Here is a 26,694-nt window from a genome sequence, read left to right on the forward strand (position 1 = left end):
TTGACCTATTCTCTAAAATCAGGATGAAATGTATTGGTTGTTACTGTGAAAAACATAATGTTAAGTCCGTACGAAGGTAACAAACTACTGGTAACTAAGCTAAGACCCTAAAGTAAATCAAGCAAAATATGAAAAAATCCTAATGGAACACAAGAATGGCATTTTAAGTTAAAAAAAAAATATATTAAAACAAGTTTTTTCCCCTCTGCAGGACTCTCTCAGAAAATTAGAATATTCTGTCAAAGGTTTTTGTTGTTTGTTATAGTTCCAACAAACATGTCATGATTCACTTTGAGTTAACTGAAAAATTGCAAGTGTTTCATTGTTTTAGTATTATGGCAAAATCTGGAATATGCCATCTCAAAATATCATAAAGTATACTAGTAAGCTGTAGTAGGCTGACTCTTTGAATGGCATTGGGTTAACAATTTTGGTAGAGGGGTCAGGCCAGGAAGAAAACACATTTAAACTGAATGATTTGAGGTTTTGTATGTGCCAATAGTCTTGATACCTCAGCAATACATGAGGAAAAAAGACCTGTGCACCTATCATTTTTTTTTTTTCATTTAATTTTATGAGTAAATGTATATAAAGAAATTTACTCGAACATGTTATTTTACTTTACATAATATTTCGTAAATATATACATTCAATCAAATTGATTACAACACAGGCGGCACGTTGGATGAGTGGTTAGCGTGTCTGCGGCACAGTTCTTAGGTCATAGGTTCAAATCCAGCTACCAGCCTTCCTGTGCGGAGTTTGCATGTTCTCCCCGTGATTGCGTTGATTTTCTCCGGGCACTCTGGCTTCCTCCCACATTCCAAAACTATGCATGTTAATTGGCCGGTCAAAATTTGGTTAATTGGCCGGTCCAAATTCTTCCCTGAGTGTGATAAGCGAGTGAGGATAAGCAGTGCAGATAATGGATGGATGGGGTCGAAACACTCAGAACAAAAGCAAAATAGTGTATTAGTTCCCTGATTTTGAAGGTGGAGTGCGTTGTTTTATGTGTCCTTAAAAAGTAGAATCTTTTTCTCTATTAAATATGTATTAACAATGTCTAACTGAGTTCAAAGAGCCCTTGTATTTTTTTCCACCGACTTTATCCGCTTTTGTCTTACTTTTTTTGCATACCCGTTTGGGCCACATTCAATAGGAGGAAAATGGGGATCTGGTGTCATTATAAAGTGTTTTTACGCTCATCACAGTTGTGGTTTGTTAGTGAGAACGAAAATGGTGAAAGTAAATCACCAAAACGATGATAAAATAAGTTTATTTGAGCGCATCTATGCAATGCACATTCTTGCACACGCACCATAAGGAACTTGACACAGGCTAGAATGACACATGCCAGAAGATGGCGAGTAGAAAAGTTCAAAAGTGCGTACATCACCTTTAAGCATAATGTTTGATAATATGCATTGGTACTTTGCAAGAGTGGCACCAAAACAGCAACTACATTTTTGATAGCAGTACTTTATTTACTACTTTCTACATTATATTTTTCCTCTTTTTGTTTGGCGGGCCTATATTAAAAAGTGTCTGTGGCCTGTAGGGTGCTGTTAGCCATCATCAGCAATACTGAAATAATAAAAAGCTTGCACTGTTTCTGTGGATTTGTAATGAATCCTCAATGTATGGCATGTTTGTTTCTTTAATTGAATTACAAAAAATAATTAACCACATCACACCATTTTAGTGTTAAGAGACAGTCCTGTATATTGTTGTTGGTGTCATATATTGTGAATATGCATTACAAGTGCAATATTCAGGAGTACTTGGCGGGAATTGTCTTGTAGTAATTCATCTTGGTCTAATAATTCTGGGATTTGAACAGAGGTGTGCAGAGTTTTTATACGATTGGTTGATATCTTGCTCTCCGGGTAGTGTCTTGCGGCCCACGAGGGGTTAATGTAGTATTACCACAAACGCTCGGGCCCTCCCATTGACCACCACACACCCCCAGCCCACCCCCTTCTCCTGGAATGGACTATCCCACGGATTCACATGACACACGCATGTGTGTGTGTGTGTGTTATCCAATGCGTCTATATAAAGGAGCATGTGGCCTCAGACGTGGAGTTTTGTAGTCCAGAACTTCCGTTGGCTGCTTCAATCTCCCCGAGAAAAAAAGACAAGCAGCGGCGGGAATATAAATTTGTCAAAGACCAGGACTGCTCGCTCGTGAGAACCGAGGAAATCCTTTCACGAGCACCCCCCTCCCGTTGACCCCCTAACGGTACAAACTGCCCCGAAGCTGCCCCCCGTAAGCAAAAAACGCAAAATGGGTGACCTGCCGGAGGACGGCTCGTTCATGTTCACGTCGGAGTCCGTGGGAGAGGGCCATCCAGGTGAGCGTGGCGTAAATGGAGCAGAAACACATAACATTTGATTTTGAAAAGTTGCGCTATTACTATCAGGGTGGGCATGTTTCGGCATCCAAGTCATAGCACATGTGTTGGGGGCTCCCTTGTATGAACCACGCTAGTGGCAGGGGCAGGGTGGGGTGGTGTTGTGTGCATGTGGAGATGGTTTAAGATTGCATAAAACGTTTTTAGTAGAGCTTTCAAAAACGGTACAAATTGGCAGATTTGAGGGAAATTTGCGGCAAAGTGTTACATCTATTCACATCTTTATAGCAAAAATGGACAAAATTATATTCAGATTTCAATCACATAAATAAAAATATTGACTGATACTGACAAATGTTTTTTGTTATTTTATTAAACGTTAACACCTGATTTAACCTAGTAAAATGATAAGCCTTGCTGATAGGTGATTTTTTTTTAGACAGGAATTTTATTCAAAAATATTGTACTGTATTGATTAATATTTAAGGAACATAATGTATTATTTGACCACTAGATGTTGCTTTCTGGTGTAGTGCAGAGGTCACCAAACATTTATAAGCTGAGGCCTACTTTTTGTAACTGATTTGCACTAAGGGCTACCAATTTTATATGCATTTCTAAAATTATACATATTATATTACTATGTTGTTACCAGGTTTTAGTTAATAGAAGTTGATTTATAATAGGCTCATCACCACCCCAGTTAGAAAACAAATGTCCTGGAAAATCACAATGAAGCATAACTTGTGAGCTATTTTCATAATCTGTCCACAGGCTACGTAGGTGTTCTTAGAGGGCTACCTGGTGCCACCTGAAAATTGATGCTAAAAAGCACAGGAAAAAATATTGACTGCGGAAACTCAAAGTGACCAAAATGCACCATTTTACTTCTTACTATTTTGCCCAGTCTTTTGGAGTTTTTGGGGTACCTGTAGCAGGAAGGTAGCCTACAATTGTGTCAGCTCCCTTTAGGTGAGGCTCATGTTAAGTAAAATAAAAGCTCATTTCTTGAGCTCTGGTAATTTAAAAAATGCACAATTATTTTGTAATCCATGTATTGGGTGTGCAAAAAATCTATTCACATTCTGACTTTTTTTTATCTCAGATTTGGTTTTGGAGTAAGAATGGCGGATAATGGGCTCTTATGTTTGTGCAAAAAATGTGTCCTGAATACATCCTAGAAATGTGAAAACAAAGCTTAAGTTCAAAGACGTGTTTGGGCATCTGTGTCTGAAAGTCTTTGTTCTTCAGTTTTATTTTCATGTTTCAGAACATTATCTGCCATTCTTACTCCAAAATCAAATTTGAAATAGAAAAAAAAGTATTGTCTATTTGATGTGAAAATGTGTATACATTTTTTGGAACACTCTGTATTTTCACTTATCAACTTAATCAATATTGTTTTTTTTTTGTTTTGTTCTGTTTTTTTCTTAAGTTTTTCCTACCACCAGTGTGTGCTGAATAAAAAAAAATATTTTAAAGATAATTTAAGTAACTATTTATTTGGCATAAACACGCTGGTGTCAAAATATTTTAAATCAATAGCCCCTTTACGGTTGACTGCAAATTTCACAAAATAAAAACATCCTCTCTGGCCATAACATCAACATCATCCATAAGTGAGACCCTTTGCAAAGCGATTACATGCTTCTTACCAAACAAAAAAGCTAATATTAGTTGTGATAATCAATAACCAAATATTTTGCCTTCCAGTCCACATTTTAGAAAGCATGAAGAATTGGCTTTATACTACAAAAGTTCACTGCAATATTTAATCTGATTTTAGCATCATCAGATCCATCCAATTGTTGGGATGTACATGGCCCCCTCAACCAACCCCCGGCCTTGAATCAACTCCTCCTCCTGTCAATGTGTCATAATCCTGTCAAAGTCCATGTTGCTTCATCCATAATCAGTAAACAGCAAAACGGGGTAAACACCTTGACCCGCTTCACAGACGCCCACATTATATAATGGTGACTTTTATCTTTTTGGGGGTCAGTTCCTTCTTTTTGGCGTAAATTGTGGTAAACACGGTGACCCGTATTATGTCACGTTAACAGTATTGTATATAACGTCATATTTGAGAGTGAGTATTACACCTTTGGTCCATTTTAGACATATGTGACTTGAAAATAATACATACGTACAAAACGTGATTTTTTTTTTAAATGTTTGCATGACTCTATGTGAATGATTGGCTGCAGACTTGTCTAGTGTACTCTGCCTCTACTGGAATTAACCATTGAAAATGGAAATGTATTTGTAATTATTTGGGGATGTATTGGTTACCTATTAAGATCAAAAATAGTACTTAACCTTGTTTGCACAAAACACTCAATTTCTTTTTATTTTTCCAAGATGATATCCGATGTATTATGCAATGTGTACCATTGAACAGCTTGGAAGTAAAGTAAGGCGTAGCGTACAACATGACTTGATAACACTGCAAGGTCTGCTATATTCTCACAGAATACTGCATCGAAAACATGTTGAAAGGATTAGTAACTCCAAAAATATTTCCCTCCACCCAAAAAAAAAGATTTTTGCACCAAATAAAAAAGGTATTTTAATTAAAAACTTAACGGTACACTGTTTGATATTTGGCAAGTAGATGTTGCTGTATTGTGTAGTGCATCTGGAATTGAGTGCTACAAAGCACAAGGAAAAGACAAACAACATAGATTTAAAGTAAAAAAAAAACACCCAATTTTTCTTTTTATTTGCCCAGCCCAGTGGCCAAATTGAGGACAAATATGTCAGTTCCCACTAGGTGAGGCTAATGTTATGTAAAATAAATGCTAATTTCCTCACCCATGAGTAGCAACAATATAAATTACAATAAAATAAAACTATATCAATATTTTTTTTAATATTTTTTAAATTGTCGATTAAAAAAATGTGTATAATTTATGTGTTTTCTATCTTTTTTGTTTTGTTTCGAGAGGACACTTATTAAAAGGAACATCGTGTATTATTTAGAGCCTCCTAGTGGTAAGACGAGCGTCATTAGAAAATGTTAACTTCACTAATAAGCAAAGTATTAGATAATCATGCAATTTTAAAACACTTGCAAGTTGAGGAATTTGCATTTATTTTACATAACATGTGCTTCACCTAAAGGGAAATGACATAGTTGATTGCCATCTTCTACGCGTACTTAAAAACCTCAAAAAGGCTAGGCAAAAAAAATTGAAGTTAAATTGTGGGGTTTGGTCATGTTGACTCTCCGTAGTTTGTATTCTTCATTTTGCTTTTTAGCACTTGTGTTCGGTTTCACTACACCAGGTATCTCCAACGTGGTGCCTGCAGGCACCAGGTTAACCCCCTTAGTCAGACAACCTGTGTAGCCGGCAGACTAGTTCTCAGTGTGAGTTTCTCAGAGATTTAATTTCTAACTGGCGCGATATTTAGTGGTTAACTGAGCCTATTTTAACCTCTAATAATTACAACCAGGTAATAACATGGTAACAACACAGTAATAGCATGTTCTGAAATCCATATCAAACTGGTTGCCGATTGCGCTAATCAGAAACAATAAAGTAGCTCTCAGCTTCAAAAAGTTCAACAATCTAGTTGTCAAATAATACACACTGCCTCTTTAAATCATATGCAAAACATTGAAACAAGTATTTGAATTTCGAAGCATGGCTGAATTTACAGTTTTTGTCCCCAAAACAAGGCAAATGTTGTTTCTGATGTAACATGCACGCTGGATTGCTTCACCCTGCCAGTTTGAAGGGGTGCACACAAAGCGCGCGCCACATAAATGGGGCTCTTATTGTGCCATTGTCTCACTACGCTGCACCACACATTTCCTTTTTTTTCCCTGCAGCAACTTCTCCAGCAGACTCCTGTTGATTAACATTGTCTGCCATGAAACTTTCTAAAAATGTTAATTGATTTGTTTTGTTCTTCCAGACAAAATCTGCGACCAGATTAGCGACGCTGTCCTGGACGCGCACCTGAGACAGGACCCCGACGCCAAAGTGGCTTGCGGTGTGTAACTCTGAGCACTCTGATAACTCTGCCCTGCATTCTTTCCTGAATGAAGAAGAATGTACAGAGTGTTTCAATCAATTTGATATTCTCTGAGATGTAAATTTTACAGAAAGTACATGATTAGATAGATAGATAGATACCAAAATGAAATAAAAAGTATTAATGTTGAAGATCTATTCTACCAAATCTGAATGAGAAATTCCAAAGCATGTGGATTATGTGAACGATTTCACAAGTGTTCAATATGCGCACCCCCTGAGACATGGCATACGTCAAGTAGGTAATCCAGCTCCTACCAAACATGCTGAAGCATATCTAGGTCAGGAAAATGCTTCAATTTTGGGTAAAGTATTTGAAAATGATTAAAATTATTTCCGCGTTTCCTTGCAACCTGGCTCAATAGACTTCACTTTTAAATGAAGAAAAAAATGACGCCTATGATAACTACAGTCCTCATTATTGAGGTGTCATGTAAGCGTAATTGACCCTTTACTGTCGAATCCAAGAGGGCAGGTTTATCAGACTACCCATGGGAATTCCGGTTCTTTTTTGAAAAGCGGCTCTTTCAGCCCGGCTACCCAAGAAAAGACAGCTCGTTTAGCTCGCAAACGCTCCTCAGATTTTTTTTTCTTTTAGAGATATATGATAAATAACAATAAAACATTATGCACATTGTGCTGGCTGGCAACCAGTTCATGGTGTCCCCTGCCCACTGCACCTAATTATTGAGTAGTTAATAATTTTACTCATTTTTCTGCTTTTTACGCATACAGTACTGTTTTGTTGTCTTCCTTTTTCAATTACATTATTACCCAACACCTTCACTCTGAAAATGCTGGTCTATTAGTGATCCCAGGAGCCAAGAAGCGATATGAAGGTTCAAGAGCGTTCCCCATTTGGGCCCCAGTGCTGTGAAATGCTCTGCCCACTGAGATTCAACCTGCAACCTCAGTGGAACGGTTTAAATCTAGGCTTAAAACACACTACTATTCTATAGCTTATCAATGACCTATATTTAATGTTGAGAATATATGTGTATAATTTGTTATTGCAACATCCGTTGCATCCTGGTCATTCTGGAAGGGGGATTACCTCATCTTCTCAAGGGTTCTTCATTTACCTCATGTTGAGGTTTTGAGATTTTTCTTGCCCTCATGTAGGTTTTAGTTGAGGGGATGGTGTAATAATGGTCTGTAGTTTGCAATAATCTGTGGTCTGTGTAGCCCTTTGAGACTCCTTGTGTAAAGGGCGATACAAATAAACTTGACTTGACTAAAGGACCCTTTTTGTAAAGAACCAGAACAGGATCAGGACCCAAACGCGTGACGTTCTCACACAAGCCTTTCATTTTACGGGAAATGGGAAGTCATGCACTTTAGGCAGCGGTCTGGCGTGGAAAGACAGGAAGCCAGAGATCGATTCCAATTGCCCGAGATGATATCCGACAGATGGGGTAGATATCGGACAGGACGGGACAGACAGGATAGATAATGAATCAGGATATCGAAAATGAACAGAAGAAACTAGACGGGAACAAAAACTGGAGAAAATAATAAACAGGATTAAAACAGACGGAAACAAAACTGGAAACCAAAATTAAACAGGACAAAATAAACGGGAACAATACCGGGCAGGAAATACTAACAGGACCGAGTCGAAACCCACGTCTTGCGGGGCAGAAGTTCGTTGACGGGCTGACCCAGGAAGCATGACAGCGCTGAGCTTAAAATAGACAGAAAGCCAATGTGTTAACGCAGTGGCGCCACACGGGCGGGGCCAATTGGGCGCCATGGCAACGGTGCCACCTTTTCCGTGTTTGTAAACGAGTGTGACGAATTGAAGCTGCGCGTGAATTGTTTAAGCAGAATTCATGTCAGTTTATAGCAGCCCAATGACACAAAAAGATTGTAGATAGGAATAGCGCAAAATAGCACAAAGCATGTGCTAGCAGCATCAAAGTCACTCTATTTCAGTCATCAAAGCAAAAAAAAAACGTTTTGCTGGATTTCTTCCTTTGACGGTGCTGGAAAAAATGGAAAATTGGCCTTGAATGCTTAAACTTGGCCATGAAAGAGATGTCCAAACCCTGAAATTATATGCTAGCGAGTTAGTACAGGAAAATACCTATAATTTTTGAATAATATTATATTATTAAAATTAAAAGGATATATATATTTTTTTTAAACAAATTGTATTTGCAGTGTGTTTCTTTTAACTGCGACAAGGCAATGAACCTTTTGCTGATGTTGCCACATCATCACTATTTAAACCACATTAGAGGGTCGAAGGCTGGCTGTTTTTTAGGTATTTCTTTAAGATAGTCGTGATTGCATTATCCTGTTATATTGTTAAAACTTCTTACATATATTTTGTGGGTTATGACCGTCCCTTTTTTGTTGGTAAGAAAAGAAAACCCAAATCATTATTTAAACAAGTAGACAACAAGACTACTTCTGTGACTCGCTTGTTGCATTGTTGCATCCACCAAGTCCAGCACTTTTACAATCACCTTCATCAGAAGATCCACCCTTCTCCAGTTTTCTTGTGACTATTCACTCTGCTGTCCATTAAACGCTAAAATGCCCGCAGAATATGTACTTGAAAAGGGAAAAAGATATTGTGCAGTGCAGCTGCTACAATTTACCTTAAATTTCGAACTACATGCCACTACTTTTTGCTACATTTTAAACACTGAGGCTTTACATCTGGTGTGGCTACAGTAAGCCTCATGTTATGCAAAATACAATAAATAAATAAATACAAATTTCTGGGGAAAAAATGAAGCGAATGCAATTCGGTCCGATACCGCGGCAACTACGGATGACAACACAAAAAGACAATGTCTATGTCGCAGTCTGGCACTATTCTTAATAAAGTTGCTCTTGTGTTGTTGGACTCACATTTTACGCAACGCACTGTTTAGGCGTTCTAGTTCATATGTGTTTGTCTTCGTAATCGCCATCTCAAATGGTCACACGATCTGAAAACACGTGAATTAAACAACCGGGGCTAGTTGTACAAAGACAAAATTAAGTTTCATTCTTAAATTTGAGCATGCAGCCTTTAATCTGGTGCAATCTGTAGTGCAGAAATTATGGTATTTAGTTTTCCTTATAACCAACTACTTTACCTAAAGTAAAATGAACTTGCTTGGGTTATTTTATATGCCTCAGAAATTTTACTTTTGTATTACCGTAAATTCCGGGCTATAAGCCGCTACTTTTTTCCCCAAACTTTCAACCCTGCGGCTTATTCAGTGATGCAGCCAATTTATGTAATTTTTCTAACGGCCGCCAACGGCGCTTGAGTACAAAAGGTCTATATGACAAAGTTATTTTCTGACACTGAGGAAGACTACTTTGATGGCTTCAGTTCTAAGGAGGAAGATGAGGTTTACAGTTTACCGGGATTTTTACAAGTACGGTATGTTTTTTTACCAGACCTGTTTACTGTGTTGCTAGTGTGTTGCTACCATTAACTGCCCTGTCACAGGCACCGTTTGCGATGAAAGTTATATTATTATTATTATTAAAACTTTGAAAACTCTCTCGGTGACTTTCTTTGTAAATATGTGTAACCCATGTATAATATGTATTTGCAACTGTATATTTTTGTAATGTATTTATTTGTATTTATTTTAGACACTTATTCTGATATGTTTTGCACGGGCGAATGAAAAAGGAGGGGCGGAAAAAACGCGGGGTGACGGGAAGTGGGGACCGGTAAAGGTATAGAACAGACAGACCTGTTTGTGGACGCGCGGGATGATAGTGGATATATATTTTTCCCACCCTTACCTTTGGAAATATACACTTTTTTCCTTGGATTACTTTCAACGGGACCCGGACTCTGCAGGTCTGCATCAAACCTTAAGTACCGTTATCATTTTCCGTTCATTTTGCGGGCTGTGATTTTTGGACTGTGTACTTTAATGAAGGACATTTAGTTTCAATCGCGGGACTTAAAGTTGGGTTTGGGTTAATTTTGTGTTTGTGTTACATTTTTTAATGTGGGCTTATGCGGCTTATATACAGGTGCAGCTTGTGTAAGTACAAAATCGGTTTTCCTCTTAAAATGTGGTGGGTGCGGCTTATAATCAGGTGCGCTCTATAGTCCGGAATTTACGGTGCTTTGTTGTCCGAAATTATTTTTTTAAGCTCTCAGATGCCCTTTTTGTTTTATGAGATTATTTGATGTATCCTTAGTAATATAGCAAATATATAATTAAATAAGATATAAACATTCTGAAAATGCTGGTCTACTAGTGATCCCAGGAGCCAAGAAGAGATATGAAGGTTCAAGAGCGTTCTCTATTTGGGCCCCAGTGCTGTGAAATGCTCTTCCCCCTGAGATTCGATCTGCAACCTCAGTGGAAATGTTTAATTTTAAGATTAAAACACACTTCTATTCTATAGCATATGAATAACCTATATTTTATGTTGACAATATAAGGGGATGGGGTCATAATGGTCTGTAGTTTGCAATAGTCTTTGATCTGTGCAGCCCTTTGATACTCTGTGATTAAGGGCTATACAAATAAACATGACTTGACATTCAATTGCACATTTGTGTCCGTTTTGCTTCCTCTCAAGATTATGTCCACAAAACAGATGTTTTCTTGTTTAAATAGTAGTAGTAATAATTATAATAATAATAATAATACCAGACAGCAATAAACGACTCTTATTCATTATTGTTGCACTTTACCTACCAATGAAATGAAATGAAATGTTTATTGAAGGTATTGTTGGATACATTAATCAAAACATGACACAAAAAAAAACTAATGCTTAGAGTGAGCATGGCCAAATATGGTCACCTTACGCCCCCTCCCCTAAGGAAATTTGACAGATCTGTTTCTGCCAACCTTTGCTTAAAGGTTTGCACCGTATTTGCACTAATAACCCGGTCAGGCAAAAATTTCCAAATTTTTGGTATCCTGAAAGAAATAAAGTTTCCATGCAAGTTGCTGGTAGGTCTAGGCACCCGTAACTTATATCTGTGACCACGTAAACCATCAACACGACAGAACTCAAAAAATTGATCAAAAGGCACATCGATCATTCCATGCAGTACTTTGAACACAAAAATTAAATCAAATCGAATTCTACGGAGCTCCAAAAAGTCCAAGTTCAGTCTTTGTAGTCTTTCCGTATATGACAAGCTGTGCATCCCAGGTATCCGCTTCGTATACCATCGTTGAACTCCTTCCAGTAGGTTAATGTCCTTGAGTAAGTAAGGGTTCCACACAACGCTGTTATATTCTAACCCGGGTCTAACATAAACGCAAAACATTTGAACTAAGAATGCTGGGTTCTTGTTGTAAAAGTTTCTGTAAATGTTATTGGCTTTGTTGGTAATTTTGGCGATATGCGTGATAAACTTTAAGTTTGAAGTAAGAGTGACACCCAGATCCTTATGTTCAGTAACAACATGCAAATCATGATCATTAATGTTATACAGCGGAACAGAACCATGTAAAAACGACTGTGCTAAGCATTTATGAGATGACAATTGCAGTTGCCACTTTTCGGACCAAAGAAAAACTGATTTAATGTCATTTTGGAGAGAATCAATTGTTCCTGTAACCCGGGTTTTTGGTAAGAAAGCCGACAGTTTAGCATCATAGGCAAAAATTGAGATGTCACTACTTTGAATGGCCTCAGGTAGGTCGTTCACAAAAAACAGAAATAATAATGGTCCTAGTACTGAGCCCTGCGGTACCCCACTACAAACTTCCGACCACGCTGAAAGAACATCATCAATTTTTACGCATTGTTTACGAATTCAAATGAGCTATTAAGTTAGTCATGGTAGAATGTCCGGACCTAAACCCATGTTGTTTAAACGTAAAAAGATTGTGCTCCTGTATAAATTTCCATATGGCATCTGAGATAATTTTCTCAAACACTTTACAGACGCAGCTAGTCAAGCTAACTGGTCTATAGTTGGCTGCACTTGTTGTGCTCCCCCCCTTTAAAAATCGGTATGACAATAGCACTAAGCCAGTCCTCAGGCAGCTGTGAATCCTCAAAAGATCTAGAGAACAGGTAAAATAATGGTTCACAATAAAAAGTCAGCTAGCTTTTTAAGCAAGAAATTTGGAATTTTGTCAGGGCCGGCTGAAAATTTGCTGGGAAGTTTTATCAAGTATCTATGAATTAACTCCTTTGAAAGTTCCACAGAATTTAGAACAGCTGAAGTTCTGCTGGGAAAGTCGGGTGAAACACCATTGTCACGACCAAAAACACTGGCATACTGATCATTTAATATACGGACATTGTCAGCATTATCTGTAGCAACGGTACCGTCAGATGCCTTCAGGTTGGGAATAGATGCCCTAGAAATTAGTTTACGGTTGATGTATGAAAAGAATTTACGAGTATTATTAGCCTCTAAAACTTTATTTTCTTACTTTTCTCTCTCCCTTTTTCTCTTTAACTTTTTATTATTATATTATTATGCTTTTGTATTATAACTGCTTGCTCCCTGGACACAAGTGAGAGAGGGGTGTTTATGGCTCCCAGAGCCCTTTAACAGGGGTTGACATGGTAAAATGTCACCGTTCTTTAGCAGTTCCAAAGATTTATTGCTTGTGGGAAATGTCGCCCCTATAAAGACTCCGTCTGGTTAAATGGCCCCAAGTCATTTGCCTAACCTAACGGGAAACTTACACTGAACTGTGTAAAAAGTGTGAATCGATATACGTTCAAAAAATGTTTTTATTTTGTAATGTGTTTTTCAGAAATATGCCAAATCTCACTGAATTTGTTATTGCGGTCTGCAGAGACGGTGTGCAAGACGGGCATGGTGCTGCTTTGTGGCGAGATCACGTCCCGCGCCAATGTGGACTACCAGAAGGTCGTGAGGGACGCGATCAAACACATTGGCTACGATAACTCGGATAAAGGTAATTCACAATGACTAGTTTAAGTTCGTAGTTAAGTACCACCACTCGGTGCTGTGGCATCTTCGGTAAGTAAATCTAAATGAAAGGGAGCTTTCACTAGATGGCACAGCGACACCAACTGGACAATTTCCCACGGCACAATACGACAAGTACGAAAAGTGGTTGAAAATCACTGGTATAGTGGACACTCAAAATAAGAAGTTAAGGAATGATTGGATTTTGAACTTGCAAGGAGAACAAGGGAGAGCCCAAACCTTAGATAAGAATTTCTAACCTGTTCTAAAAACCCTCCGAGCCCTTACTTTTTAATTAAATCTCCGAGATTACAAAAGCAGATCCACCTCAAAAGGTGCGTGTATAAAAGAACAGCGACATGATTGTACAATTGTGACAATGATGTAAACAGTGCATAATAGTCAAAACAACAAACAACAGGAAGGTATTATTGTCAAAATAACAAACTGGCATCCTATGTGATTTATAATTGAGCATTATGGTAAAGAGTCCAGCCAAAACAATGTTTTACTATTACATACACTTCTAATCAGTGCAACTTCTGCAGTCACTCAAACAGTGACTGTAGCCTTCAACCAGGAGAAGATGTCGTCAGGTGGTGTCCAACCGTCACTGGGCGTTTCGACCCTTAACCACAACGCCCTCGAGTTGGCGGGCCGGCAGTGATGGCCAGTCACTGCCCATCCTCTCCTGGTCCCCAGCTAAACTCCTCTCTCCTATTCCAGAGCCAGCAAGAGGCTCTCTCCGCGGCTTCCCCACCCTTTTGGCAGCTGCCTTCCTCTCCCTTCCACTTATTCCCAGAGTTGTTAATGTGTCCCATACAGACTGTGCTGGGAAGCCCCTGTACCTGACCTCCACTGGGAATAGCCAGGTCTGCCATCCCTTGTCCCTGCACTGTTGGACCAGTTCTTGATATTTGGCGTTTTTCCTTTCATGGGCTTCGCTGCATCCTTCTTCCCACGGTACAGTTAGCTCAATCGGGATAATTTTTTTGAGCCTCTTCTGACCAAATCATGATGTCTGGCCTCAAGGAAGTTTGGACTACCTGGGGAAAGTGTAATTTTCTTCCCAGGTCTACCTTCATCTCCACGCTGGTGCAGTTTGGAGGAGGCTCTTTTTGGTCTTCTTGGAGGATGCTGGTTTCTCCCCTTCCCTGACAAACTGTATGGAATGTATTGGACTGGGTTGAGGTTGGTGCTTCTTCTGCCTTCCCTGCTCCAAAATGTAAGCCAGTGCACCGAGGACCTTGTCATGGCGCCAGCGGTATCTGCCCTGGCTAAGAGCAATCTGGCATCCTGCCAGAATATGCGCCAGTGTCCTTCTCCTACCACATAGCCTGCACGTTGGGTCCTCCCTCAACCCCCACCTGTACAGGTTGGTTGGTGTTGGAAGAGTATCGTACACTGACCGGAGCAAGAAAGATATCCTCAACGGTTCCAACCTCCAGAGTTCTGGCCAGGTGATCCTTCGCTTTGGTAGGTCCCACTTTGTCCAGGTTCCTTGGACACCAAGCTCCACCGCCCTGGACCACCTGCCTTCCTCCTCCAGTTGACGGACCTCGGCCTGCATCATGTATCTCCTCTGCCTTGGATCAGCTTTTGACCATTGCTGGAAATGAGTAGACCCTAGTCCCTGACGCCCTACGCATGCGTTTCCAATGAGATCTTTCAACCTCAGCCTGGCTTCTGCCTGATGTACTTGGCTGTCTGCTGCCCATTTACGCCCCGATCTTATAATCACGCCCGCGCCCCTAACCATGTCGTTGCTAGAATCTTTGAGCATCATGACAGCCCTACACTTGGCCACCTTGAACTCTTCCACTACCGAAGACAGGGGAAACTGCAGCTGCCCCAACCTGATGATTTGAAGCTTGGTGGAATCCCAAGCCACCTGCGGAGATGTTTATTTGCCCTCCTCTCAATTCCTTCGACCGCTGTCATAGAGATTTCATAGATCATTAGCAGCCACAGCAGTCTTGGTAGTAGACCTGCTGGAACAACCAAGTCTTGAACTTGCCTGGTAGTCATGATCGCTCAATCCTTTGCAGCCACTCATTAGCCTGCTCCACTGTCCTGAGAACGCTGCCCCTCTCGACCAGAGATGAATCGTCCCACTTTCCGAGGCATTTTATTGGGTTATCTTTGATTGATGGTATGTTTTTTCCTTGGATTCGAAGTTGAAACCTGCTTGTGACCTGCCCACTCCTGATCACCATGCTTCTTAACTTTCTAGACTTGTATTTCATCCGAGCCCAGGTTGCTGCCTCGTCAAGTGCCTTCAGGATCCATCTTGCTTGCACATGGGTTACTGTTGTAATAGTGAGGTCGTCCATAAAGCATCTCAACGGAGGTTGACATATGCCAGACCTTGTCGTCGGCCCTCTGGTCTCCTTCACCGCGGCAGTGATGAGTAGATTCATGCACATAACAAACAGGATGGGGGAGATGGTGCACCCGGTGACGATCCCCTTCTCAAGTCTTGCCACTGGGTGGTAAACTGGGTGGTTTGGAACCGAAACTTGAATCCACTGAAGTAGGAGGTGATCATTCCCCATATGTACTGTGGGATATGGTAATGCTCCATCGCAGTGTTGATGAGATCATGGGGAATTGACCCATATGCATTGGCCAAGTCTAGCCAGACGACTGTTAAGTCTCCTTCACTTTCCTTGGCCTCGCGGATCAACTGGCTGATGATGCTTGTGTGCTCCAGACATCCAGAGGACCCTGGGATGCCACCTTTCTGGATTGATGTGTCGATATATTTGTTCTTGACCACGTACGTTGTCAGCCTCTGTACCAGGACTGAGAAAAAGATCTTACATTCAACACTTAGTAGAGAAATGGTTCGGAATTGGCTTATGTCAGATGAGTCTTCTTCCTTGAGCACAAAGCACCCATCCGCTCTCTTCCAGGATGTTGGGATTATGCCATTTATCCAAATTCTCCGCAGTAGCTTCCACAGCGTCTGTAGAAGTATTGGACATCTCTTGTACACTTTGTAAGGTATACCGCTGGGTCCTGGGGCAGATGATGACCAGGCTTTTTTCACAACGTCCTGGAAATCTCTCCATGATGGTTCCTTAGTGTTGAGCTTCTCTTCCGGGGTTTTGCTGCTTCCAATCCTTGGGTGGATGTCCAAGGCTTGGCCTCGAAAGGTGTCGCTGTGACTTTCTTTAAGGAAACCTTCTACCGTTTCTTTAGGGCTGGTCAGTCTCCCAGATCTTGCTTCCCCCAACAAGGTTTGGGTGAACTTGTACGGGTTCTTGGTGAACTGAGCACGTTTGACCTCCTTTTCGTTTCTCAGTCTCTGGGACTGGCATGTTTGTACTGCAAGTTCAGAGCCTTGATTTCCCTTCTCAACTTCTTGATCTTTTTTTGCCTTCTGTTGGACTGTTTTGCAGGTGCTATATTGCTGCCTTTCTTCTCCTCTGTACCAAAACGCTCCTTGGCCATGGAGTAAGCACAAGCAGCCATGCTATTGATTTTCCTTTCTGCTGATCCTGCCAAAGTGGCCTCTAGGACTTTATCAAGGTCCTGGTCAAGTTGGTTCCACGCAAGGGTGTTGTTTGCTGGAGGCCACTTCACTCTCTATTTTGGGGGTTGGGCGCCTGGGGTAGTGTGAGCGGGGGACCCTATGGTCGAGGGGTAACGCAGATGCCGAGAGGTCTCCTGTACTGTGGGGTGCTTCCTGACTGTAATCTTCCTGCATCTCACTGAGTGTCTCCACTATGCGCTGCATCTGTTTTACCCCTTTCCCACAGATGGTCTTGGATTGATGTATCTTAAGTCCCTTTGCGTTTTTACAGATTTTCCCGCAGTGGCACTTTGCCTCAAACACGTCCCCAGTCAGTGTGGTTTGGGTAAGCCGTCTCGTCGTCTTTGTCCTTGCCGTATCCGTTACCGTTGAATATGTCCTCTTGAGTCTCTCATCCTCTCCCCCTCTCGGGAGACTCTGGGGGTATTGCTCATTGTTAAGTTTCGTAGCAATGGTTTGTACAGTTAGTAAAACAGTGTAAAGATGAGATAAAACATAATGCATTTTCCTATATCCCCTATGACCCTAATGATCTAGTGATTAAGATTCAGCACCCTTACCGCCATGGTCTGGGTTCAATTCCCGCTGTGATCATTTTTGACACAACGTTTGTGACCTGAGATGCTTAGTTGGAGCTGTGAAAAACAGAAAAAATAAGGAAACGGTACAATACTAAAGAATCAAACTGGATTTGTGTTTTTTTTTTTTTGGGTATGTTTTTTTTTTTTTAGGTTTCGACTACAAGACGTGTAACGTGCTGGTGGCTCTGGAGCAGCAGAGTCCAGATATTGCACAGGGCGTCCACGTGGACCGCAAGGAGGAGGACATTGGTGCAGGGGACCAGGTACGGCGTACATGAATATGCCAGCGTGAGGGCCTGATTGCCTTTTTTGAGCCAGTATTTGCAACAGTGACGTTGCGTATTTCCAAGGGCCTGATGTTCGGGTACGCCACGGATGAAACGGAGGAGTGCATGCCGCTAACCATCGTTTTAGCCCACAAGCTTAACGCCAAAATGGCCGAGCTCAGACGCAACGGCACCATTCCCTGGCTTCGCCCGGACTCTAAAACTCAGGTATTATTTTTCTTTAACACATCCAGACCCATCGACTGCAACGGACGTCAAAAAGTTTGGACTAGACTGGCAGTAATTTATAGTTTATAAACCAGTCACAGAGTAAAGACTCAATTCTACTAATACCGTTAAAAATTTTAACAATAGGATAGAATAGTCATTATTGTCATTGATAACAACATAGTGAACATTGTTTAGAATGAGATTAGACATGGCACTCCAGGTGAGACGAGATAGACATAATAAAGAGAAAAGAGAGAAAAATATGTATAAAAGAATACCAGGGAAAATAGGCAAAATTATTCAAAAGGTGGTGCTTGGAGACTGGCCTATGTACCGGTGAGTGCAATTTTCTTTCATAATAACAGTGCAATGAAAAGTACTGCAATAACATTTAGCAGATTAAGATACTAATTCCCTACTTTTTTAATAGTTTTATTATTCAGCAATAAAATTATTTCGAGATATAGATTTTTCAGTCTTGTGCTCTTTTTTTAGTGTAGTGATGGTCCTGGGGAAGACACTGTCTCTGAGCCTGTTAGCCATTGTTTTAAGAGAACTGTAGCATCTGCCAGTGGGGAGTAGATCAAAGAGGTGGTGGTCAGGGTGAGAGGAGTCATTTATGATGTTGTTGGTGAGCCGGCAATAACCTCCAGACTGGGCAGAGTGCAGCAACTGATTTTCTGTCATGTGTTGATAACTCTCTGTTGTCATGCAATTTTTATGCAATCAATGCAATGGGCGTATTGAACAAAATGTCAAAAATATAAGAACTTGTTCACCAGAAATTCTCATGATTATATTAAGGTTAACCAATCAGGTGACAGAATATTATTAGGCCCGACCTGCAAATTGAGGATACATTAAAAACTTGATTATTTTCAAAACTTCACAGAGCTTTTAAAATTATTATAGCTGATATTTTGTCATTAATTGTTTATTACCTTTTGCTTTATCCTATTGGTTGAAGTTTTACTGGATAAATGACTTTATTGTAAAGATTTTCATTTAGTAATTTGTTTGCCATATAAGGTTTACGGTCTAGCGCACATGTATATTGTTGATTAGTTAGACATATTTACTTTTTGGTTTGCAAAATATTTTTAGGGCCGCTTATAAACTTTATATTGTTTGGGTTAAAAAAAACAAGCTGTTTCCATCCAAAAACACACAAAATCCCTTTAAAAAGTGAACCGTGATAAGTTTATTTTGATTATTTATGTTTTAATATGGGACACCTAGGGATTGCATAGAATGCCTGGGTTATTATTATTATTATGACCATTTTTCCTTATTTTGACTACTATGCTGCAGTTCTTTATTTCCTACACTCTTTTGGGCAAATCTGTTCTTTGTAACCCATGTGTCTTATTAAAAAGAAAGGGCTCAGGAGAGGACCTTATAGAATATATTGGGGAATTTTGTATTGTGGTTTTTTTTTTGTACAGTCATGTCCTTTTCTCCTTGCAAGTTCAAAACTCATTGATGTCTTATCTCCTTATTTAGAGTGTCAAACCATAAACTTATCAAACTGCAATAAGCATGTCTCACAAATGATTTTATCACTTAATTACGTTGTTTCAAGTTTCGCCATAAATTTAGATAACCATGTTGACATGAGGCATTGCATTTCACTAGCTTGTAAAAGATAAGGGCGTTTTGTATCTGCTGATATAATCCGTCAAATAAAACAAGTTTGTGTTGTGTAGAGAGGAAGTTAATTTTCCCTGTTCCGGTCCCCCAGGTGACGGTGCACTACGACCAGAAAGATGGTGCCGTGATCCCCAGAAGAGTCCACACCATTGTCATCTCTGTGCAACACGACGACTTCATCTCTCTGGAGGAGCAGAAGAAAGTTCTCAAGGAAAAGGTACAATACTAAAGAATCAAACTGGATTTGTGTAGTTTTAAACTTGCTTTTTATTCAGATTTTCTTTTCTTTTTTGAACACAAAAAAAAGACAACAGAGCTTACAAACATTCAAGTGTCAGGGAACATCCACCATAATCAAGTCATTTTTTTTTTTTTTTAACTTTTTATTTCTCACAGCAATTTTGACAGAGGTTTGATTCCTCCATCATACATCAACACATAATATATACACTTGACACACTCATAAATAACAGAAGAAACAACAAAGAAGAAAAAAAATACTATTAATAGAAAGGAAGAATAAACGTTCATACAATACATCCATACAAAAAGAAATATATATATATATAAATACATATATATAAAATAATCAAAATATACACCCAAAAAAAAAAAAAAAAAAAAAAACAACGCACATAATAAATAGGGGGAGGTGTTTAGACATCAAGTAAAATTTGTGTGATAGGCTTCCATCTTTTCTCAAATTGGTCAAGTTTCAGTTGAAGTCTTGCAGTGATTTTTTCCATAATGTACATTTGCTTTAATTTGTCTCTCCATTGTTTTATGTCAGGAGGTTGTGGTTTCAGCCAGGACACTGTGATCATTTTCTTTGCTACCAGAAGCATTACCCTTAGTATATATTTCTGTTGACCAGATAGTAATTCTTCTGGCAAAATTCCTATTACGTAAGCCTTTGGGTCCAACCGCAACTCCCAGCCCGTGATTAATTTTATTTCTCTCTGGATACTTCTCCAAAAATTTAATATTACAGGGCAATTCCAGAAAATATGCGTAAAGTCACCGACCCCCCCACAGTTACGCCAGCATAGATTTGAGGTATTTTTATATTTTGAAGTGATAGAGGGTGTATAGAAGAATCGCATTTTTACTTTCCATTCAAACTCCCTCCATGTCGGGCTGTTGGTTATTTTGTGTCCCTCTTTCAATGTTTTTTCCCATTCGTTGTCTTTTATCGCTACATTAGTTTCTTGTTCCCATTTTTCCTTAACTGCCATGTCCTCATTACTGAGATCTATTCTCAGGGCTTTATATAGTTTTGATATAACCCCCTTTATTGATTGTCCTTTTGTATACGATATTAATAATTCCTCTACCTTAGTTGGCTCCTTACATATTTTCCCCCATTCCTCGTGTTTCTGGAGGTAATGCCTTAGTTGCAAATATTTGTAAAAATCATTTCTGGGTAGGTCAAACTCTTGTTGGAGTTGTTCGAATGATTTCATTGCCTGTGCTTCCAATACTTGGGTAATCAACATCAGTCCTTTTTGGGCCCATTTTTGAAACCCTACCTCCATACCCCCAGGTTTAAAGTCTGGATTTTTCGCTATTTTGGTAGCCCTATTCACAGATCTTGATATTTTTAATTTTTTTTGTATTGTTGACCAAGTTTTAATAGTTCCCTTAATCCATTCATTCTGGATTTTTAATTTCTTCCACCTCGTGACTGATATGTAAGGTAACGATTCCACCAGCATATTTGGACAAGATCGTTGCTCCATGTCCACCCATATCGCATCTTTGTCTGTAGTAATCCACAAGATGAGTGCTTTAATTTGAGCTGCCCAATAGTAATATTTAATATTGGGTAGGTCTAGGCCCCCCTTTTCTTTAGGAGCTAACAGGGTTTTGTATTTTATTCTAGGTTTCTTGTTTTGCCAAAGGAATTTTGCTATTAACTTATTTAACATTTTAAATGTGGATGCCGGGATCAGAATTGGAAGGGATTGAAACAGAAATAATAGTCTTGGTAATATGTTCATTCTGATTGTTTCTATCCTGCCGATAAGACTTAAGGGCAAAATTTCCCATTTTTCCAAATCTTTCCTTATTTCTTTTATCAACATTCCATAATTTGCATCAAACAACTGTGTGGAATGTGGTGTAATGGTCACCCCCAAATATTTAAACCCTTTATTTGTCCATTTAAAATCAAACCTTTCAATCACATCTGTTGGACATTTTCCTGATATCATCATTGCTATTGATTTGCTCTCATTATTTGAATACCCAGCTACTTCTCCATATATTTTAAGGCTCTCCAACAGTGGTGGTATTGATAACGAAGGTTCCTTCAGCATTACCAACAGGTCGTCTGCAAACAATGATATTTTATGTTCTGTTCCTCCTTCATCCAATATCCCCCTTATTTGCTCATTTTGTCTAATTGATTCTGCGAGTGGTTCTATGCTTATTGCAAACAAGAGTGGGCTTAAGCAATCCCCTTGCCGGACTCCTCTTTTGATTTCAAAGAAATCTGAACAGTGACCATTTACTCTAAGACGAGATTTCGGATTTTTATAGATAATTTTCACCCATTCAACAAATATTGGAGGGAAGCCAAAAGCTATAAGTGATTGATGTAAGAAGCTCCATTTCACCCTATCGAAAGCTTTTTGTGCATCCAAGCTCAGTAACATCGAGGGTTGGGTCTTAGATTTTGTGCTCGTAATTATGTTTAGTATCCTCCTAATATTGTTTGCACCCTGCCTTCCCGGAATAAACCCTGTTTGATCATTTCTAATTAATTTCGCTATAAATTTCTGCATTCTTTTTGCCAGTATGCTTGTAAGAATTTTTAGATCATTACAAAGTAAACTAACTGGTCTATAGCTTTCACACAATATTGGGTCTTTTCCTTCTTTGTGCAGGACTGTTATGATGGCTTCCGACCATGATTTGGGGGGATCTCCTTTTGTTAGAGCATAGTTAAATACTTTCTGCAGTACTGGTGTTAATTCTTCCTTAAAGCTTTTGTAGAACACCCCCGGGAATCCATCCGTTCCTGGTGATTTATTTATTTTTAAGTTATTTATTGTATCTTGTATTTCCTGTTTTGTAATGGGGCGAATAATTTCTAATGTATCCCCCCCTGTTAGTGTTGGTAAATGTAGTTTTCCTAAAAAGTTTTGTGCCGTGTAGTTATCTAAGTCATTTTCTGAGTCCTTGTATAATTCTTTATAATAATCTGCAAATGCTTCTGCTATACCTTTGGGTTTTACTAAACATTGTTTAGAGATAGGATGTTTTATTTGTGATATAATTCTATCTGTTTGGGCCTTTTTAAGTTGGAAGGCTAGCAGTCGACTGGCTCTATTGCCCATTTCATAGTATCTCTGGTTCACAAAGCGCAGAGCCCCTTCTGCTTTATTTGTCAAAAGTTCATCTAATTTGCTTCTGGTTGTTTTTAATACCTGTAATCTGGATTCATTTGGTGTTTTTTTATGTTCTTCTTCTAGTTCCTTAATCTTATCCTCCAATTCCTTCTGATTCTTTAAGCGTATTCGTTTCAGCCGGGACGATATTTCTATTAATTTCCCCCTTATTACAGCTTTCCCTCCTTCCCATAATATTGTTGGAGAAACCTCATTGTTGTCATTGATTTGGAAATATTCTTTTATACACCGTTTTATTTCCTGTACTACGTTTTTATCTGAGAGGAGAGATACATTCATCCTCCAATACCTAAAATGGGTTTCATTGTCTAAACTTAGTTTCAAAGTAATTGGAGAGTGGTCACTTATAGTAATATTCTCTATACCACACTCTACTACTGTATGCATATGTTGTCTTGAAATGTAAAAGTAATCAATTCTCGAATAGCTGCCATGCGGGTTTGAATAGAAAGTATAGTCTTTAGTTTGGGGATTCTTCTCTCTCCATGGATCTATCAATCCCAATTCTTTAGTTATGTTATTCAACATCCTCGACCTCTTTGTGTTTGTTCCATGTACTGAAGGATACTTGTCCACTTTGCAATTCTGTACAGTGTTAAAGTCACCTCCTAAAAGTAACATTCCCTTCGCACAGTTGGTTATTACTTTAGCTAATACTTGAAAAAATGTCCCCTTTTCCTCAACTGGTGCATAAACATTCATTATTGATATTTCCCAACCGGCCATTGACCCTATAATCATTATATATCGCCCCAGATTGTCCTTCACTTCTTTTTCGACTTTAAACGCCACCCCTTTTCCAAGTAAAATTGCTACTCCCCTCCTTTTACCATAGGATGCGTAGAACACCTGGTTCACCCATTCTCTTTTTAGCTTCTTATGTTCAATCTCGGTCAAATGTGTCTCTTGTAATAAGGCTATTGAGCTCTGCAATGTCTTGAGTTGATTCAATATCTTCTTTCTCTTGATGGGGTGGTTTAGCCCATGTACATTATATGAAACAATATTTAGATTGCTCATGCTTTGTATTGAGTCTCACTGATTTTTGAAGCATACAGAAACACTACGTTAATTACTAACACCTCCATTGACAAAACAAACCAAATTACTAACAAACATATTGACAAGCACACATAATTTCCCACCAAAAAGAAAAAAAACACACCCAAAAAACAAGAACCCATGTCTTCCAAGAGTCCAATTGGAGAGTTGTGGCTACCCTCCTGGAAATATGCACTCAGTGCGTGAACAACTTTTGTACCGTCGTCCATATTTATAACTAACTAAATATTTTAAAGTAGCTCTATGCCAATATATATACATACATTGTTTTGATTTAAAGATAACAATTTTACTTGGTATTTTACTTACTTCTAACTTATTGAATTTATAATAGAAAGGGCATATATGGTCCTTACTCTTTCTCCCCAAATCCGAATATGGCTTCGTTTTGCTCCATAGAAGCTTGTAAGTCACCTTCTATGATGGGGGTGTTCCCTTGTCTTCCTCTCGATTCCGGTCACTGTGGTCCAAATGTTCTTTGACAACATCTTTTGCAGTGTCTCCGTGTTGTCCTCTTCCACTTCGATCCCCATTTCTTTTAGCAATGTTGCTGCCTCCATCAGTGTAGAGAATGTTCTTATTCCTGAGTCCAAAAACATCTTCAGCTGGGCGGGATATGGTGATTGTGCCTTTACGTTCTTTTCCTTTAACTTTTTGATAACGTCCCTTACTTGTTTCCTCTTTTTTTGGATTTCTGTGGTGTAATCTTGGTTGAAGTAAACGGTCTTGCCTTCGTACATTGTCTTCTGCTTCCATGCTTCTTTCATTACGAATTCTTTCACTATGTAGTCGGTGAAACGTACGATAATTGCCCGTGGCAGTGCTTTACCTTGAAACTTGTTCCCCAGTGAGCGGTGTGCCCTCTCAATGCGCACATCCATATGTTCTGTTGTCGGAATATTCGATTTAATAAAGTTTGTTATGAAGCCGATTGTGTCGTTTCTTTCGGCACCCTCAGGGATCCCATGAATTCTTATGTTGTTCCGCCGTGATCTCGACTCCAAGTCCTCACACTTTGTTGCTAGTTTGGCAGTTTGTTGGAGCAAGGAGAATGTTAATTGTTCTAGTTTTGACGTTCGCTCTTCCGTGTTAGCATGTAGCTCCTCCATGCTTTCCACCCTCCGCTCCAGCAACCCAGTGCGCTCCAGAAGTTCTTCGATGCTTTTTTCCAGTCTTGTCATCGCAATCTTGTTGTCCCGGGCTGCTTCCGTGTGTTCTTGCCGTAATTTACGGACTTCATGGAGGATGGCCGAGTCACGTCCTTCGTCAACCGATGACATTCCTTCTGCTCCCTCGATCTTTTTCTCCATAGCGCCCTTTTCCTCCACAAGTTTCCCCTTCTTGACCATGTTTTGTTGAAGAATTTCTCATAAATATGGGTCACAATTTGTACCCTTTCTGTCTTTCTCCAAGTAAGTATTACATTACTCTTTAGTGATTTTTGTCAGAGCTACTTTTCCTTGCTGCCGTCTACCTCATTGCGCCACCGGAAGTGCCGTCAAGTCATTTTTTAAAGTCTAGTTTTCATTGTTTAGAAGTGGTGTCTTTTGTTTTTCAATAGTCGAATCTATTTCTCCCATTTTTCCTTGAATTCTGATTCCGATTCATCCTTAAAAATGATTCTTCCACACTGCACACCCACTTGTTGGTACCATAGTCTCATCTCATCAGCTGCACCGCTTATCCTCAGTAGGGTCGCGGGGGTGCTGGAGCCCATCCCAGCAATCATCGGGCAGTGGGCAGGGGACACCCTGAACTGGTTGCCAGCCAATCGCAGGGCACACAGGGACAGACAATTCGCTCGCTCATTCACACCTAGGGACAATTTGGACCGGCCAATTCACCTGAAATGCATGTTTTTGGAATGTGGGAGGAAACCGGAGTGCCCGGAGGAAACCCACGCAAGCACGGGGAGAACATACAAACTCCGCACAGGAAGTCTGGAGCTGGATTTGAACCCACGCAGGAGGTTCCCATGACATGAACTGTGCCGCACATGCGCTAACCACTGCACCACCGTGCTGCCCTGGTACCATAGTCTTTTAATTAATTTTTCACTTTTAGTCAGAAGATTAGATCTGGATTTTTCTTTAATACTTCCTTCTGTTAGATCCCCCAAATAAAGCGTTTTTAATGTTTTTGGTATCCTATATCCCAGGGGGAAGCAGGAACTGAGGCAAGGTTGCTCAAAATAAGGATGTTTTTTATTTTAAAAACAAACAAACAACAAACAAGGTAACAAGCAAAGAAGGAGGCTCAAAACAACTGACATGTACAAACAAAATTAAAACCTGACAAAATACAAACGAGAAACCAATTCAGAAACCTGAAATGGAAAATGTAAGGAACAAAGTAATGAACTAAAATGTGGGCACTAAATTACTAACAAAATGTCCAAATAAGAAACCAAATGTTTAAACCAGAAAAATGAAACTAAAACCATATCAGAAGGCAGAAATGAGAGTGTAAATTAAAATCACCCTAAAACGTCTAATAAGATGATTTTTCCTCCCAGGTGATTAACGCAGTGGTTCCTGCCAAGTACCTGGACGCCAACACCATCTATCACCTGCAGCCCAGCGGCCGTTTCGTCATAGGCGGGCCTCAGGTGAGCCAGACCCAACTGTCCGCCTCTGCCCTCAGTTTTTAAAGGTATTCCCAATTTTTTAAACA

The 26,694-nt window shown here is 39.6% G+C and overlaps 1 protein-coding gene across 1 annotated transcript in view; it reads left to right on the forward strand.

Moving 5' to 3' along the window:
* Positions 1-2,073: 2,073 nt before the first annotated feature.
* Positions 2,074-26,694, forward strand: part of mat1a (methionine adenosyltransferase 1A) — a 30,692-nt gene continuing 6,071 nt past the window's right edge. Inside the window, exons 1-7 of the mRNA XM_088350638.1 lie at positions 2,074-2,354; positions 6,276-6,353; positions 13,144-13,266; positions 17,550-17,662; positions 17,750-17,893; positions 19,638-19,763; positions 26,537-26,629. Coding sequence (XP_088206764.1) covers positions 2,288-2,354; positions 6,276-6,353; positions 13,144-13,266; positions 17,550-17,662; positions 17,750-17,893; positions 19,638-19,763; positions 26,537-26,629 — 744 coding nt within the window. The 5' untranslated portion in view covers positions 2,074-2,287. The remainder of the gene's footprint in view (positions 2,355-6,275; positions 6,354-13,143; positions 13,267-17,549; positions 17,663-17,749; positions 17,894-19,637; positions 19,764-26,536; positions 26,630-26,694) is intronic.

Source organism: Urocampus carinirostris, chromosome 13 (genome assembly GCF_059441175.1).
Source record: "Urocampus carinirostris isolate Australia breed hairy pipefish chromosome 13, RoL_Ucar_1.0, whole genome shotgun sequence".
In the NCBI taxonomy this organism is placed as follows: Eukaryota; Metazoa; Chordata; class Actinopteri; order Syngnathiformes; family Syngnathidae; genus Urocampus; species Urocampus carinirostris.